Below are 17,170 nucleotides of genomic sequence, written 5' to 3' on the forward strand. Positions count from 1 at the left end.
TTGAGCTTGGCACACCCTCACTGTAAATTGACTATGGACAAACGATAATTCCTTGCCTCGTTCACTTCTTGAAATCGAAGGCTGTATTAAGTGTCTGTTGTGTCTGCGCATGAAGCGGACAAGGCTGCATGCACGGCTGTATCTCCCAGTTCTGGGCATGCGCAAAGTGATTTTGCGTACGATACGCTCAAAATCTGCAGATACATGCCTTAAAGGCTCCTTAATAACTTAAAGGCTCCTAGATTCTAAATTATCCAAGTAGATACACCTAGATTCTAAATTATCCAAGTAGATACACCTAAATTCTAAATTATCCAATTAGATACACCTAGATTCTAAATTATCCAAGTAGATACACCTAGATTCTAAATTATCCAAGTAGATACACCTAGATTCTAAATTATCCAAGTAGATACACCTAGATTCTAAATTATCCAGGTGGTTACACCTAGGAAATATATTAAGAGCAGGTACAGAGGGTGGGGGTCAGTATCTCCCAAACTGTTGTGGGGTTATACAAATGGTTCTACTTGCTGAGTGATTCTTTCAATGAAAGATTAATGTTGACTACAGATCTTACTTAATATCAGTTCTTTCATCCACATTATGTTAATGCAACTGGAAAAAAATGGAAATTAACAGTACGGACCGGGATAAATAGATAATGTTGCAAAATATGAATTTAGCACATCTAAATATAAACTAGAAATATCCTATTAATTCTATTATTCTTCAGTGGAGGTCTAGGGGCATTTGATTGCTTGGAATAAAAACACCGTTATTACTCTCTCTTTACCTAGGGGTAATCAATAATGTACAGCAGTGTTTCTCAAACCCAGTCCCAAGGGAGCCCTAACAGTGCAGGTATTCCAGGTGACAAGGGAAATAATTATACCACCTTTGGGTCTGTTACAATGTGTCAGTCAGTAATGAATACACCTGTGCTAAAGCAAGGATGGAAAACATGCACTGTTAGGGGTCCTTAGAATCAGGTTTAAGAATCGCCGATGTACAGAAAGCCTAAATACGGGTGTTTAATAAATTAGAGAAGAAAAAACTCCTCACGTTAGAAGCTAAATGTAATAGCACAGGTAGTTTCAGTAAGACTGCCCCCTCCCCCATTCTAACTGCTTTCGATAATTTTTGCAATCTATCGACTGGTTTTCTTGAAGTGTTCCCCCGGCTGTCATCAGGCATTCTGTCAATACTCTCAAAGATATATGGTAGAGCTTTGGCTCATTTTTCACATTAACTGCTATTGACCAATTACTCCAAGGAGACTTTCTATAAGTAGAGAGATGTGCATTTACCCCTGGTCAGTTTATCTATCAGTTTATATTGATGCAAGTCTTTGTAGAATGTAAATAAATTTTCCATGATCATTGATGCAGTAGTTCCATGACAATCTGTGTCCGAGGAACATCACATGTCCTCTAGTGCGGCAACAAGTCCGACTTTCCTGTCTCAATTTGTTTGTGAATTGTGGAGGAATTAATTTGCTTGGGTTTCCCAGCTAGAACCCAATATAGTTATATTTGTGATATTGATTCTTTATTGATCTCTTTTTTTTTTGTAGCTGTAGAATACAGAATTACACAATGTTTTTCTACATTTAGTTTTCTATAACTACACCGTGGAGAATAGCCTGCTCTCTGTAGATCGTAGTGATACGGTCTGTATGTTTATGGTTAATGCTTCCATAGAACAAAAAAACCCCTAGAGCACAGTAATACTAACAGTGATACTCTGTGGTAGATTTGTACTGTAGAAAGGACAGAATATTTATAAAATATATAATAATGTATTAAAATATTGAATGTAATTGCTCTACGGCCAAAGGTGAACTGTAAATAGTAGTCTGTCCTGTCACATATAATCTATCCATCTACATATATATATATATATATATATATATATATATATATATACACACACACACACACACACATATATATATATATATATATATATATATATATATAGATTGAGTACTAACTGTGGCCTACTGTAGTCCAAGAAAACAGCACTGGTAGTGGAAATTAAATAGTTTCTGTGTAACACATAACAGTGATTCATAGATGTGGTAGAAAGAGGTTAAGTGCAGGTAATGGGTCACTGGGAGCATGCAGACTGAGGTGTTTGAGCTACACAACCTTGTGAATACAGCAAACGCTGACAGTGGGAGCCAATATAACGAATATAACGGATATAACAAGTGGCTGTAAGGAGTGAAGCAGCCGGTCAGCACTTGCAGATTAGTTAAAGACTTCGGAGACAGCAGCCTGCACAGATCAGGCTTCAGGAGCCAGAGCAGGTAGACAGCCTAATTAGAATCAGCACAGAGGAATCAAAGAGGAGGAGGTGAGCCAGGCAGCAAGACCAGGATAGAAGGGATTACTTAGTAACTGTGGCACATGAAAGTACTGATTAGAGACAAAATTTTAGAGGCAAAATCTTAAAAGGGTTATGGCAATGGAACATTTAGGGCATGAATCCAATGAACCAGTTCTTATGAACTCTCCTCTAGAGAATATTCCTTCCAGTGAATCAAGTTATTTGATTGGCCTCTCTAAATTCTAGAGTCTAATGAAATGGAAGATCTGGAAGAGAATGTTTTAAGAGCGACACATGGAAGACCTAATAGACCTGAAGTAAGCATGATAATTTGAGCCGGAAAATACCGAATTGATTTGTTTTACAATGGTGAAAAATTGGCAGAGGGAAACTGCATTCATAAATTTTGTGTCAGAATCTATACTTTATCTCATTCTTAAACCAAGGTGCTTCTAGCTGATGGTGTCTGTTAGCCATGGAAGTATAATATGTTTGAACCCTATGTACATTTCTGGAGATCTGTTTCTGCACTACATACATCGCTTTAACCCTCTCAGAAACAGAAGGAATGAAAGTGGAGCTCTGAGAAATTGGCAAAAGGAGCGATATATGAAATATACTAATTCACTAACTTGCATTGAAGAGTGCTTAGCATTACTGAACGTAAACTTCAGCTATGGGCAAGAAGTAAAACCAATCACCTTGAAAACATACACAGCACTGTAAGTATTGTTGGAGTGTTTGCTTTGTACATTCAGGGTCTTATGTCGGATGCAATTTACGACAGAAACATAGGTTATCTACTTAAGATACGTGCGACTCTGCACGCAAAAGGTGTATATTTCATTAAACGTGTGGTCCTCCAAAAATTGCTAAAACCAGCACTAGGCTGCCATAGTACCAACCAGCCCTTGGCCAATCAATATGGGACTGAATTTCCTGTGGGAAATTCAGAATATGAGAATGTCATCCAAAGATATTGCGAACTTATCAAGGATATCTCAGAATGTGACATTTACTAGATATTGAAATGCATCATGTGCCTTGCACAAACTAAAATGAATCACTATATATTCGGTCCCTATTCCATAATATAAACATAAATACCTATTATACATATATGTGGTAAACTACAGTATATAAATCCAGCGTTCTAGAAAACTCATCTAAACCATCCACCTATTAATATCTGGGTTAGGGAAAGGCAGCAGTGGAAATTCCGCAGTCAATACTAATTAATAATTAATACTTAATAAATAGGAAAAATGTTATCTCCATTGAAAACACCTGTTTTCACCAGAGAAATGGCTTTTCTCCATTTAATAAATAGGCCCTTGAGGCTCGAAGCTACCCAACTTCGTGAACAGCGTAAACGGGAGCTGGATATAACAAGTAGCTGTGTAGAATAAACCAGGGTAAGTACTTGCAGGTTAGCTAAAGACTTCAGAGACAGCAGCCAGAGCAGTTTTCAGGAGCCAAAGCAGGTGGGCAGTCTAATTAGAATTGAACATAGGAATCAGGGAATAGGCAGTAAACCAGTAAGAGCAGGATAGCAGGAATTACTATACAACAGTGGCAAATAAAGTAGTGATCACAGAGTAGTTATAGGTTATAGATCTCCTGGGAGGCACAGCAACTGTGATTCCTTCAGACCACCGAGATCTGCTTATACATATATATATATATATATATATATATATATATATATATATATATATATATATATATACATATATACACTGTACTGTGTATATATGTTCATAGTCATAATGTGTAGACAGTACGAGGAGAAGTGATTTCTAAAGTACAAATCCGAGGAATATCTCTATGACAATTGTGCATTTCCAGCAAACGGAGTATACCAGTTCTCTCCTTCCTACACAGTTACTCCTGAGTGTATGCATGAACAAATGTATAGCCCACTACTGCATCAGAAATTATATTTTCACTAGAGATGTTCACTGACCCCTGTGTTTTAATTTTGGATCCCGATTTTTTTTCTAAAATCCTTATTTTGTTTTTGCTAAGATCATATATTTTTGCTTTTTTTCCCCCCTACATTATTATTAACCTCAATAACACTAATTTCAAGTCATTTGCAGTCAATTTTGACCACTTCATAGGTGACAATATTATTTTCATACACTTTCAAGCAAAGACTGCAGCGACCTGGCTGGATGCTAAGCGACAGAGCAATGACACAAGCACACGTCAGTTCCTAGCACATCTAGGAAACATTGCCACACAGCAGTGTCAGTAAAGAAAAGTGGTGTAAGATGGAATTTTCCTTGGATCATGAAATCAGTTATGGTTCATTTGATCTCTCCACCTGTTCCTTGGATAACTGTGGTGATTCTACAGCTAATACATGGTGACAAGCGATTTCTCGCCCCCCCAGGGATGCGTGCTTTTATCAGACCCTGACCAATCCAGGGTGCCAGACATTGCCCTAAAAAGAGCCATTGTAATTCACAGCAAAAAGCAAGTTCATCACTAAGCTTCGAATCAGCCCCAATTCCCCAAAAAATATAATATAGTTAGGTACCTTTGACGTAAAGTACAGATTACAAAGACTTTGTGCAATACTGATGAACCAGCAGCAAAGTGAAAGATAATACATATACACGTCTATTTAGACATCCATGCTTACATTACTTCTGCAAGTAACGTTGTTCTTTGTTAATAAAACTGTTGTCTTTATAGGGTTCAAAAAAATTAAAAGCACACAACAGTATATAGCACATGTAGGTAACATTGGCACACAGCAGTAGCTGAAAGGAAAAGTGGTGCAAGATGGAATTGTCCTTGGGCCCTCCCACCCATCCTTAAGTTGGATCTTAAAAAGGACATGCACACTTTAACAAACCAAGCACTTCAGCGACAAGGAGTGCCATTTTTCAGGCTGATGTGCTTGATTTGTTTGGACCCCCACAAAACAAGGTAAAAATGGGCTTAAGGCACCTAAAGTAACATTGCTGTTAATGAACTCTACTGTGGCAAGATGTGGATGTCATCATCCTCAGCCTCATTCTCATCAGTTTGTACATCATCCACACACAATATTAATTCAACACCGCTGGAATCCACCATTAAAGAAGTCTCAGAATTTTGATGTAATTGGCGGGAAAGGCCTTCCTTGTGGAAATTGAAGTTCATTTTTATGAACATCATCTTTTCCACATTTTGAGGAAGTTGCTTCCTACGCCGATCGCTGAGAAGGTTCCCGCCTGTGCTGAAAATTCTTTTTCCGAGTACACACTGGAGGGTGGGCAGCTTAGTCAGTGCAAAGCGAGTTGGTACATGGGTCTCCAAATTCCCTTTTTTTCATTCCAGTATGTAAAGGGACTATCTGATGTGTCTATTTCTATGCTGTCGTGAAAATAATCCTCCACCTTTCTTTGGATGTTGATAGTAGGATCAGGTGGAGTTACAGCAGAGGTGTCACGTTTTTTGGTCTATTCTTTTAGACAAGACCAGATGTCAAAATGTTGTGCTGAGTCATCTGCATCATCCCTGGGTCTTTAGGGAAAGCTAAGGTTTTTCTTAGCAGCAGTTGAGTGAGAATCTGAAGGAAGAGACGCCGTCCTGTCATGTAACACTTGAGCTGTCATCTTGCTCACCAGGAGCTCCTTGTATCTCTTCAGATCTCGGTCAGTTGCAAACAAAGAGAAGACATAGCTTTTTTTTTTGATAACTCTTGGATCCTTGTGAAGCAAATAAAGTACTTGATCGACAAGTCCGACATATTTAGCGTAATTGCTTTGTTTAATCTCCTCCTTCAGTTTCTCAAGCTGCTTTTCCAAAAGACTAATTAAAGGAATCACTTGACTCAAGCTAGCAGTGTCTGAACTCACTTCACAGGTGACTACTTCGAATGGTTTCAGCACCTTGCACAACACGGAAAGTATTCTCCGCTGGGCTTGAGTAAAATACATCCCCCTCCTTTCCCAATGTCATGGCTTGTGGAGTAAGCGTGGATGGCTTTTCGCTGTTCCTCCATCCGCAGAAGCATATACAGGGTGGAATTCCACCTTGTCATCACCTCTTGCTTCAGTTTGTGGCAGTGCTAATTAAACTGCTCTTGTAGCTGCTGCAATCTCCTACACGCTGTTGCCGAATGCCGGAAATGTCCAGATATTTTACAGGCTACAGACAGCATCTCCTGCGCATCCCTGTCATTTTTTAAACAGCTCTGCACCACCAAGTTTATTGTGTGAGCAAAACAGGGAATGTGATGGAATTCACACAGCTGTAATGCTCTCACAATATTGGTGGCGTTATCAGAAATTACATATCCTGAGGAGAGTCAAAGCGGGATAAGCCATGTTGCAATGACATCCCTTAGTTTTTGTAACAGATTGTCAGTTGTATGCCTCTTAGTGAAGCCTGTGATACACAGAGTAGCTTGCCTCTGACAAATGTGACAAACTTGGGTACATGCTGCTGCTGTTCCTGCTGGTGAAGGCGAATCACCAACCCAGTGGGCTGTCACAGTCATATAATCTTTAGTTTGCCCAGTTCCGCTTGTCTACATATCTGTGGTTAAGTGTACAGTGGGTAGAATGGCATTTTGTAGCCCAATAATTACATTTTTACGAACCTTCTGGTAGAGGTGAGGAATAGCTTTTCTAGTGAAATGGTGTTATGATGGAATTTGGTAACGGGGACACAAGACCTCAAGTAACTGTCTAAAACCAGCTACATTAATAGTGGATATTGAATGCAGATCTAATACGAGCATAGTCGCCATGGCGTCTGTGATCCGCTTTGCGACTGGGTGACAGCTTTCATACTTGCTTCCCCTTGCAAAGGATTGTTTAACAGTCAATTGTTGTAAACTATTCGCAGTCTTCTTGGTCTGCTTCTGGGATGAAGATTCACCCCCAGAACCAGCAGCAGCAGTGGGACTAACGCTCAAGAAATCTTCTGAGGAATCCAGGATAGTGGAGGAGTCATCTAGCCTTAGCAACTTGGATGCAGGACTAACTCCTATCTCTACTGAGGATATTGATGAGGACGGTGTTGTGGGTGTAGATTGCAGGTGTCGGGATCTAGCTGACAGAAGGGACCTAGCTGATGATGGACAGTTTGTTGTTATTTTTTAGCATATGTTTCCAATTTTCCAAACAGCTTCAAATGGCGTAACATGGATGAGGTTCCTAGATGGTTAAGGTCCCTACCTCGACTGACTGTGGCTTTACATACGCTACAAATGGCTAGACAATTGTTGTCAGGATTTGGTATTTTGTAAAAATAATTCTACACATAAGAGGTGGATTTTTTGGTCTTATGTCCAGGCATGACAATGGCCTTCTTCTTATCACATGCAAGAACTGCTTCCACCGGTGCAGGACTTACACAAACAACATCATCCTCATCAACATCCTCATTAGCGCCCTCGTCGGCTACACAAATGTCCCCCTCATCCTGTTGCAATTCCAAAGTGGCATCTTCAATTTGTGTATCTCTGCCTACACTTGGGCTGTTCAGGCACACATCAGCAGAAATGCTGAAAGGGGCCTTCTTTATGGGTACACTATCAGAATGGTCAGGATTACACATAGCACTCGTGGATAGACTCTCCTCAGGGATTTCTGTCATTTCTGAATCTGAACATACATTTTCCTCTAATGCCTTACTGTTTTCTTCCAGCTTGGCTTTTACATATAAAAGTATTTGGACACCACTTTTGGAGTCTGAATGACAAGGTTTTGCTTGGTCACGACTGACAAGAAGATGCCTCAGTGACAGTTGCAGAACTAGCACTCATAGAGAAAGGCGAAGGCCTCATTCATTCCTTGCCACTGCCACTGCGTGTGTAGAATGGCATGCTGGCAATTTTATTTTTTCAGCAGTTAAATTTGCCTGGATTACAGTCTTTTTTTCTTGACCAAGGTGAAAGGTGTTTTTTTACATTTTTGTTTCCCTGACTTACAAACACTATGCACTTTAACATAGGCTTTACCAGATGACATAGAAGGATTACTATCATCATGACTGGTGCCAGCAGCTGCTTGGTGCTCCTGCTCTTCTGTGTACTGCTGTGAATCCATTTTGATAACACTGTACAATTTGACTGCAAATTCAGAAGACCAAGCCTGCCAGCCCTGGTATTTCAATTTCAACAATGACAATTAGCAATGGAGCTCTCCTCTTTATGTGTAACCTATATAACACCGCACAATTTGACTGCAAATTCAGAAGACCACGCCTGCCAGCCCTAGTATTTCTATTTCAGCAATGACAATTAGCAATGGAGCAATGGAGCTCTCCTCTTTGTGTGTTACCTATATAACACCGTACAATTTGACTGCAGATTTACACCAAGACTGCCAGCCCTATTATTTGTATTTCAGCAATGACAATAAGCAATGGAGCTCTCCTCTTTGTGTGTTACCTATATAATACAGTACAATGTGACTGCAGATTTAGAAGACCAAGCCTGTCCTATTAATTCTATTTCAGCAATGACAATTAGCAATGGAGCTCTCCTGAATGTCACTGTAGACTTTGAAGAACACTGCTACCCCTCCTCTTTCTATTCTACCTATGACGCTGCCCAACTGCTCTAGAGACTGCCAAGAACTGCGCTACTCCTACTGTGTCCCTCTGTGAAATGGCGCTGGATCGCCGTTGAGGGCGGTACTTATAGACTCCAAAAGTCACGAGATCCAAATACGTAACGATGATGTTTTGCTTCGTTTTCAATGTCGAGGGCATGCGAAAGTTTTGGTACTCGGAACTGCTAAGTTCGGGTGTGTTCGATTATCGGGGAACCGAGCCTGAGCATCTCTAATTTTCACCTTGTAGCATTAATTGAGTTATAAATAACTGGGTTATAAAATATTATTCCCTCGCTTAAAAAAAAAAGTTCATCGCTACCCTTACAAATATATACAGCTGCATCGCCTAGGAGGTGAAAAGAAGTATATTTAATATAGAAGGTGCTGTAATTGACAAGGAAACTGCACATAGATAAAGCAGTAACAACTACAATTGAACTTATATATTGATGGTATGAAAACAAACCCCAATGGAACAACATTTGCAAGCTGTTCCCTAGCATAGGGTTCTAGTTAAACTGTATAGGTCAGTGTTGGCTAACCTGTGACACTCCAGGTGTTGTGAAACTACAAGTCCCAGCACGCTTTGCCAATATATAGCAGCTTATTGCTGGAAGGGTATGCTGGGGCTTGTAGTTTCACAACACCTGGAGCGTCACAGGTTAGGCAACACTGGTATAGGTTCTCATACGCCTCCTAGATCTATATTCACGCCACTGATTTAGTATAGACAAGTCTATAATCTGCCCCATAAGACAATACCTGTAATATGCTGAGCACAGCTTCTTGAGTGTCTGCATCAGTTGTAACACTAAATAATGCTGCCGTCTCTTGCTGCTGAATCTGGTAGAACATATCTGTGTTCTCTCCCACGTCGGCATCCTCTGCTCTCACGCGACCAATCACAGTGCCTGGGGGTGCTGTTTCCATTACACTAAACCGGTAGAGCTCTAGAAAGTGGGGGGGAAACACTTTAAATGTCATGTTATAAAAACCTAGAATAGCTTCTTAAGTTATGTGTCGTGACCCAAATAACGGGTCTCCATTCTCTTTATAAATCTACCTCTAATATATTTGCTATTTCATAAACAGTTGAGTATTGAACCATACAATAAATATAATTGATATTACTATGTAAAGTGTAACAACAGTAGATATGCAATGTATTTTTTGCTGGCAGCCAATAAATGATGTACGGCCAATCAGAAGACAGCTCAGGGTCATGTTCACCAAAGGGGCAAATTGGATTAATCTCTTCAAGGAAACTTCTGGCTTGTATTTTGTGTGGGTGGGCAAAACAATCAGGAATGACAGGGTGTCAGGCTACCTCCTAAATTCCAACAGATAACGGGAGACCAGCGGTGTTGGGAAATAATTAGTTAACATAATATCAAAATTACATAGATACTATAACATTCAACTTTATTAATATATCTATAGTGAGTCTAATAATGAACCTCATAAGTGTTTGTGTATTAATTATTATTTTTTCCCTAATTGTACATATATTTAAAATGTATATTTTCAAAGTAAATGTTTTTTATATAAAAAGAAAAATCTTATTGTGTGTCAGAGTTGTGTGATGTGTGTGTGATTACAGGGGGTCCCCAAGTCGCCCCTGGTGGTCATTATATCCACGTCCATATATACCCAGACAAAGAAGACTTGGTCGAGCCGCTGTGCATGAAGAAGTAAGTGATACACACACAACGATTTTACATGTCACCCCTTAGCAGGAGTAAGGGGGTGTTGCACACTGAATAAACTATTATTCCACATCTTGCACTAATGAAATCTAATAAGGTTGAAACAGTTGTCTGGACGTTGGATATATGGTTCTATACCTGGCAGCATCGATGCTATGGCAAAAGGAATATATAAGGAACAGTTTTCCTGTATGCACTTATTTCATCAAGCACAGATGAGAAGCCTATTTGTTTTTTATGAAGCAATACTATTTATAGCAGTGGTACTAAATATCATTTGTTTAAAGAAGGTGGAAGACACTTTGGGCTAGATTTACTAAGCTGCGGGTTTGAAAAAGTGGGGATGTTGCCTATAGCAACCAATCAGATTCTAGCTTTCATTTATTTAGTACCTTCTACAAAATGACAGCTAGAATATGACTGGTTGCTATAGGCAACATCCCCACTTTTTCAAACCCGCAGCTTAGTAAATCTAGCCCTTTGGCTCCTTTTAAGCCACCGGACTTCTACCCTTACTGGCAGTTCTGTATACTTAAAAAGAAAATGAAAAACACTGGACAAAGGGTGAATAAATAACGTTAAAGCTTATTCTTTTCTATGTCATTCAACATACTTATGTACAGCAGCTTGTAGGAGTTGCTATTGACTGTTCTCAGACTCAAATATGTTCATGGAAGAAAGACTTGTCCTCTATAGAAGAAACTCATGTTTCTATACACTATATTGTTTATTACTAGATATAACTGGACATCAACAGTTTATTACAATGTTCACACTATTTATTGTTTTGTCGTCATGCCTCTTCTACTATTATGTGCATCATTATGCGGGGGCTATATTGTATTTTAGCTTGCAAGTGTCACTGTTGCTATTACTGTCCTCGACATTATATAAATAACAAAGCAGACAGCAGACACCTACAGATTGTAATAAGAAATTTACAGTCAAAAAAGTATGATTACTTTTACATGAAGCATCTGCCAGCAAACTAAAAAATATACTACAAAATAAATATTGTTTATTAAAGTGCATCACAAATGTTGCTTTGTGATGCTACTCCCCTCTTTAGTGCAAATTAACGTGCAATGTATGGGGAAGAGCATGAATTTGTGGAACGAGGGGGCGCTGTTAGGGGGGATGTAAAATTCAGCATCATCTGATGAGAGGAGCTAGGCAGATTAGGGGCGTTCTTTGCTGAGCACAGAGTTGGTGCATGACAAACTCATGATCAGGCCCGGCGCTCCCATTAGGCAAGGTTAGGCAGTTGCCTAGGGCGCTGGGCTCTGGTTGGCGCCACAGAAGTAGGGGACTTAATTACTTTAATACTGTGCGGCGACCGCTGAGCATACCTTCCGCGGCCGCCGCACAGCTTCCGATGAATCCACAGGGAGGGGCAAGGGGCCATGGATCGCGACCTCCTCCCCTCCAACAGCTGATGGGGCGGACCTTCCCTCCGACGACTCTCCTCCACTCCCCTCACTGACTGTCGGGCGTGACATCACCATCACGGCCCGACAGTGTCAGTGAGGGACGGGACTCAGCAGCAGCAGCAGCGAGGAGCACCTTTAAGGTAAGGAGAAAGAGGGGAGGGGAACATTTAAACCCAGGGTGGAATAGGGGGGCGCATTGAGACCCAGGGGGCGGGGCAGTGTGCTGGGGGGGAGGATTTTGAAATTGTGCCTAGGGCGCCGAGGACCCTAGCACCGTCCCTGCTCATGATATATTTAGGACATAAATAAGGCAGCGGTATGTTAGCTGGAGGACTCTACAGTGGTAGTAGGCAGGACTTTGAAGTGACCTTTTCACTGTGAGCATTTATAATCAAACCCTAAATTACATTACTCCTGAAAGTGAGGGGCATCTGGACTATCTATCGGTGCCACTGCCTTACATTTCAATGTTTGTAAGTATAAGCCAGAGTGGATCTATGCACTTTCCTAGGAGGGGTGACAGTGAAGTCTTTTTTCCTATTAGAAGATGCTAATTTTTGAACATGCATAAATGCCACAATTTGGATGCACATATATGTGAGCTTTCTGTATATACCGGCACACTCACACAAGAATTAGGCGCATGTTTTCACAAAATGTCATCTGTGAAGTTTTTGCAAGTGGCCTTTAGTGACAGGTAAACTGAACTCATTATTTGATGAAATGAATGAGACACTGTTACCATAGAGACCAGCCAAGTGATAGGGAGCTGGGACATTGGTAGGACTGAAAGGTCTTTTTGTTCACAATGTAGTTGATGGTCTTACAATGGCACATACGCAGTTGTTGTACTAAATCGCAGTAAGCTCAAAGTGGAGTCAGCTGAAGGTAGAGTGAATTAGTCTTAATTAAAAGTGACATTTAATGTACTCTGTATATAATACGCTATACAAAATAACACTAATTTTATCTCCAATTTAGCATCACAATCTCTAAATTGCACATCACTTAGCAACATTGGATGTGGTTTCAAATAAAAAAATAAAAAATAAAACCCCCTTTACAAACATGTCTTATAAACTTCACCAATAAACATCAATTTAAAGACAAAAAAAGCTCCCCTCAAAATGGCAATGGACAAGCCAAAGTCAAAATGACATAATAAATATCTTTTTAACCTCAAAATTATTTTCTTACCTTTAAAATTGATTTCTAACAAGAATTTCATTAAAGGGATTTTAATAAAACATTCTAGAAAACAGTCTAAGTAAATAACAGATTTAGACAATGCCCAAAACTGACTTCCAGAAATGCAATGAAAAATTTGTAACACAGAAAACAATATAAAATATGGTACTAATTTTACACTACTTTAATATTGGACCATATTTGACTCCCCTTTCAGTCTTTTCCATGTTCATATAATACACCCCCACCTCGAGAGATATTATATATTTAATGTGCACTAGTGATTTCTGACTGCTGTGTGTCAGTTAAGTTTGTAGAACCCTGGCTAGCTTTCAGACAGACGTGCTCAGTGTAAGTCTATCAGTCATTGATAAAGCATTACTTGCGAAATGCGTCTGTTCTGAACATGGTGAGACACACACATCATTCCAAGATTCTGGCTTCCAGGCAATGCCAGCAGAGCACACACCATAGCTAGATTAAAATAAGCTCATGTCATTTAAACTTTACAAACTGTAAGTGGTATATTATATTTGTTATAAAAAATATTTCATTCTTTTAACATCCGATTTCACACTCTTTGTTTAATATGGTAGTTTCCAGATAGACTCAGGGGCCTAGAATTTTTTTTAGGAGGCGTGATTTTGCAGAACCACGCCTCTCCTTCTCTCTCATTGGTTGGCCACGCCCCTTTCTTTCAGGTGATCATACGTCTCAGCAGCAAATTTAAGGTATGAAGATTGCTGCTGGGTGGGGGGGGGGGATTGCCCTGATCGCCCCCATCTGAATCCGCCAGTGGATAGACTTTGAATTAGTGTGGCACACATAGCGCATTCAAACACAAAATCCCCTGGAATCATATTGAGGAATCCTTGGTAAATTACCACTAGTTAGTTTGCAGGCACATATTGACTTATAGAACAAAGAACAGTAGAGCCAAACATACTATAGCATGTATTATAATATCAGTGATTCATAAACACAGTGTGGTGAATAGCTGTGTACCCAGTGGCGGATCCATGGGAGGCGAGCGGGGGAATCACCCCCCTAGCAGGGGCATGCTCCCTGCGGCTGCGCACTATGTGTAGGTCAGTGTCGCTGTCAGCACAGACAGGCAGGGAGAGAACCCTGCTCGGCCGCTCTGATTGTGTTTTAAACACAGTCAGAGCGACTGGGCAACAAACTCTGACTGTGTGTGCTGACAGCACCACTGACCTGCACATAGTGTCCAGCCACAGGTGGCCACCGTTAGAAGACATAAAACTTGTAGCTTCCTATATAAATATGCAAATAAGATAGATAATAATCTTTGATCAAATATATATCGCGGCTGCGCATTTTATCCTATACTGCGGTAGAAATCTCCATTCATTTTTCCTCCCACCTATATGGGGCAAATGGTCAGGATACACTTTGAGACTAATTGAAATTCCCCCAAAGAATGAAGAAGAACTGCCAATAAAAATCCAATACACTTTTAATAATCAGTGATATCATACATGGTATACTCTATTTTTTGTTCTATGTTTTTGGTATTGCACTTTCAAACAGGTCCCTAAGGAAGCAGCTTTACTGTATGTTTTTATATATTTATTTTTTGCTGTAAATTCACTAATCACTGTGTTAAGCTGTCACCTAGCCCTTTAAGCCTGATTTTGGTTTGACACATTGACATATATTTATCTTGAAAAAGGTTCCGCTCTTCTTTGTCATAATACCCCATTTTTTATTAATAGAGTTACATCCAACAAGCAGTCCTGGATGAAGAAAACAAAATCACATTTTCCTCTAAAACCTCCCTTCTACTTACTCTGTGGGAATCTTGGTGGATTGTCATTAACATCGGTGATCACAATAGTGACGGTGGTTGACCCAGAAAGCCCGCCCAGCTGCCCAGCCATATCTGTGGCCTGAATCACAAGGTCATAGCGGTCCTGAGACTCCCGGTCAAGGTCAGAGACCGCTGTGCGGATAACACCTGGGACAGAAAGAAGAGATATCAAATTCTAGTCAATGGATCCATCTAACACACATCCTGTGTGAGCTCTTGGCAGTTACACAACATTCTATGATTAATAAATCTGTACCTGTGAGTTATTGTTTTCTAATAATACACAAATGAGGAAATTATGGGCTAGATTTACTAAGCTGCGGGTTTGAAAAAGTGGGGATGTTGCCTATAGCAACCAATCAGATTCTAGCTTTCATTTATTTAGTGCTTTCTACAAAATGACAGCTAGAAGCTGGTTGGTTGCTATAGGCAACATCCCCACTTTTTCAAACCCGCAGCTTAGTAAATCTAGCACTATAACTGTGAATGGAGTGAAAACACATTTAGATCACATCATACTAGCAGCTTCTTCCACTTATTATATTTTGATATTTTGTAATTAGATTTCATTTTACAAGCCAGATACAAAAACATAGGGACAAAAAAAACCCTCTAATGTCAATTTGGAAAGAATTTCTTTTACAGAAGGAGTAAATTCCTAAAATGACAACTAGATTAAAACCACTATAATGCACCCTTATATGAAAAATGTCCTACATCCAACTTTGTCTTTAGGTTTACTAATAATTTGTTGGTATGTTTAATAATTTGATCCTATTACTTGATCATTTTGACATTTATTATGACAGACCACATAACCCAGTTTTGACAGGTGTCTGCTAAACTTAGAAATATTTGTAACTGCTTTGAGTCCCCAAATTAATTTTACGTTGTGTTTTTCTTGGAACAGATCAGCAGTTTATTTACTTGTACAGATAGAGCTTTGTTTTGGTAGCAGAGTGAAATTATATTTACTTTTTATTGTAAGTGCATAAATAGTTCACTGTGTATGCCCTTCATCACCTTCACCATACCTTGAATAAGATAACCAACTTATATAAAATAAAGACACGGAGAACTGAGTAAAGTGGCAAACTGACGTATTTTATTATAACCTAATTAAACCTGGTGGCAGAGAAAGAGCACTGCGGATCAGCTCCAGCGATACCCATAACCAAGCGTGGACATGGCAATATAGCCTTAAGTCCACCCACTTCTCTCATAACCCCAACTGCTTGGCCGGCCCAAACCTGGCGTCAGAGTAAACTGCACTCACCTCACTACTCACTCCCCCTCCCTCACTGAGACAGGCGAGGCCCCTCCCCACAGAAGGGACAAGAGTTACCGTTGCCTTGTAAGGGGACAGATACCTGCGGCCACTCACGATAGAGCCGTATATATCAGCCGCTGATCGCAGTGCCTTCCTCCCCCACTAACTACATATAAGCCCTACTAAAAGGTTGTACAAACAACCATTCACCTTTAAAACTTTACTTAAAATGGCGTGGGTGGGCGGGATTTTGCCAGCCGAGTGACTCAGACCAGGAAATGCAGCATACTATGCAAAGACACAAGACCCTCCCTCAACAGTATTGGTCGGGTCTACATCCCATGTTAACCCCTTCAGGTAAGTGCAAGCTCGAATGCAACACTGTCACTATTTAATTGTGTTCGTCTATAGGGGACTCTCTTGTAATTTTAAAGCTTATGCCTTAATTATGGATGAATATGCTGTCAGACAGCGAGTATCTGTGAGGGCACTTTCAAGAAGTTAAAGCAACAAGTTATATAGGAGACTGTTACTCAGGCTACTGAACTATCCCTGAGTAATACAATATAGAGAAGTTCATCTCTACTAAGCCAATAAAACAGTCAGCTTTCAGCAAAGGGATGGAACAGATAGCAATGTGAACAATCTGACTAAATGAGCCATCTATTGCTCCCACTTCCTACTCAACACCATCCCCTTGCACATATCATTAGTCTCTCCACCCCGTTGACCACAGCATGTATTTTTTAATTGGATTACATACAATAAGCCTTCAGCGCTCAATACATGAAAATTCTACATTGGGAAAATGTGCCACAAATTTGTAGCAATTATAAACAAATGACAGC

The 17,170-nt window shown here is 40.0% G+C and overlaps 1 protein-coding gene across 2 annotated transcripts in view; it reads right to left on the bottom strand.

Moving 5' to 3' along the window:
• Nucleotides 1-17,170, bottom strand: part of CDH22 (cadherin 22) — a 149,392-nt gene that overhangs the window by 16,116 nt on the left and 116,106 nt on the right. For both annotated transcript variants that reach the window (XM_075177727.1, XM_075177728.1), the window contains exons 5-6: nucleotides 15,032-15,199; nucleotides 9,660-9,847 (exon numbers count right to left, since the gene is read on the bottom strand). In XM_075177727.1, coding sequence (XP_075033828.1) covers nucleotides 9,660-9,847; nucleotides 15,032-15,199 — 356 coding nt within the window. The remainder of the gene's footprint in view (nucleotides 1-9,659; nucleotides 9,848-15,031; nucleotides 15,200-17,170) is intronic.

Source organism: Mixophyes fleayi, chromosome 6 (assembly GCF_038048845.1).
Source record: "Mixophyes fleayi isolate aMixFle1 chromosome 6, aMixFle1.hap1, whole genome shotgun sequence".
Lineage (NCBI taxonomy): Eukaryota > Metazoa > Chordata > Amphibia > Anura > Limnodynastidae > Mixophyes > Mixophyes fleayi.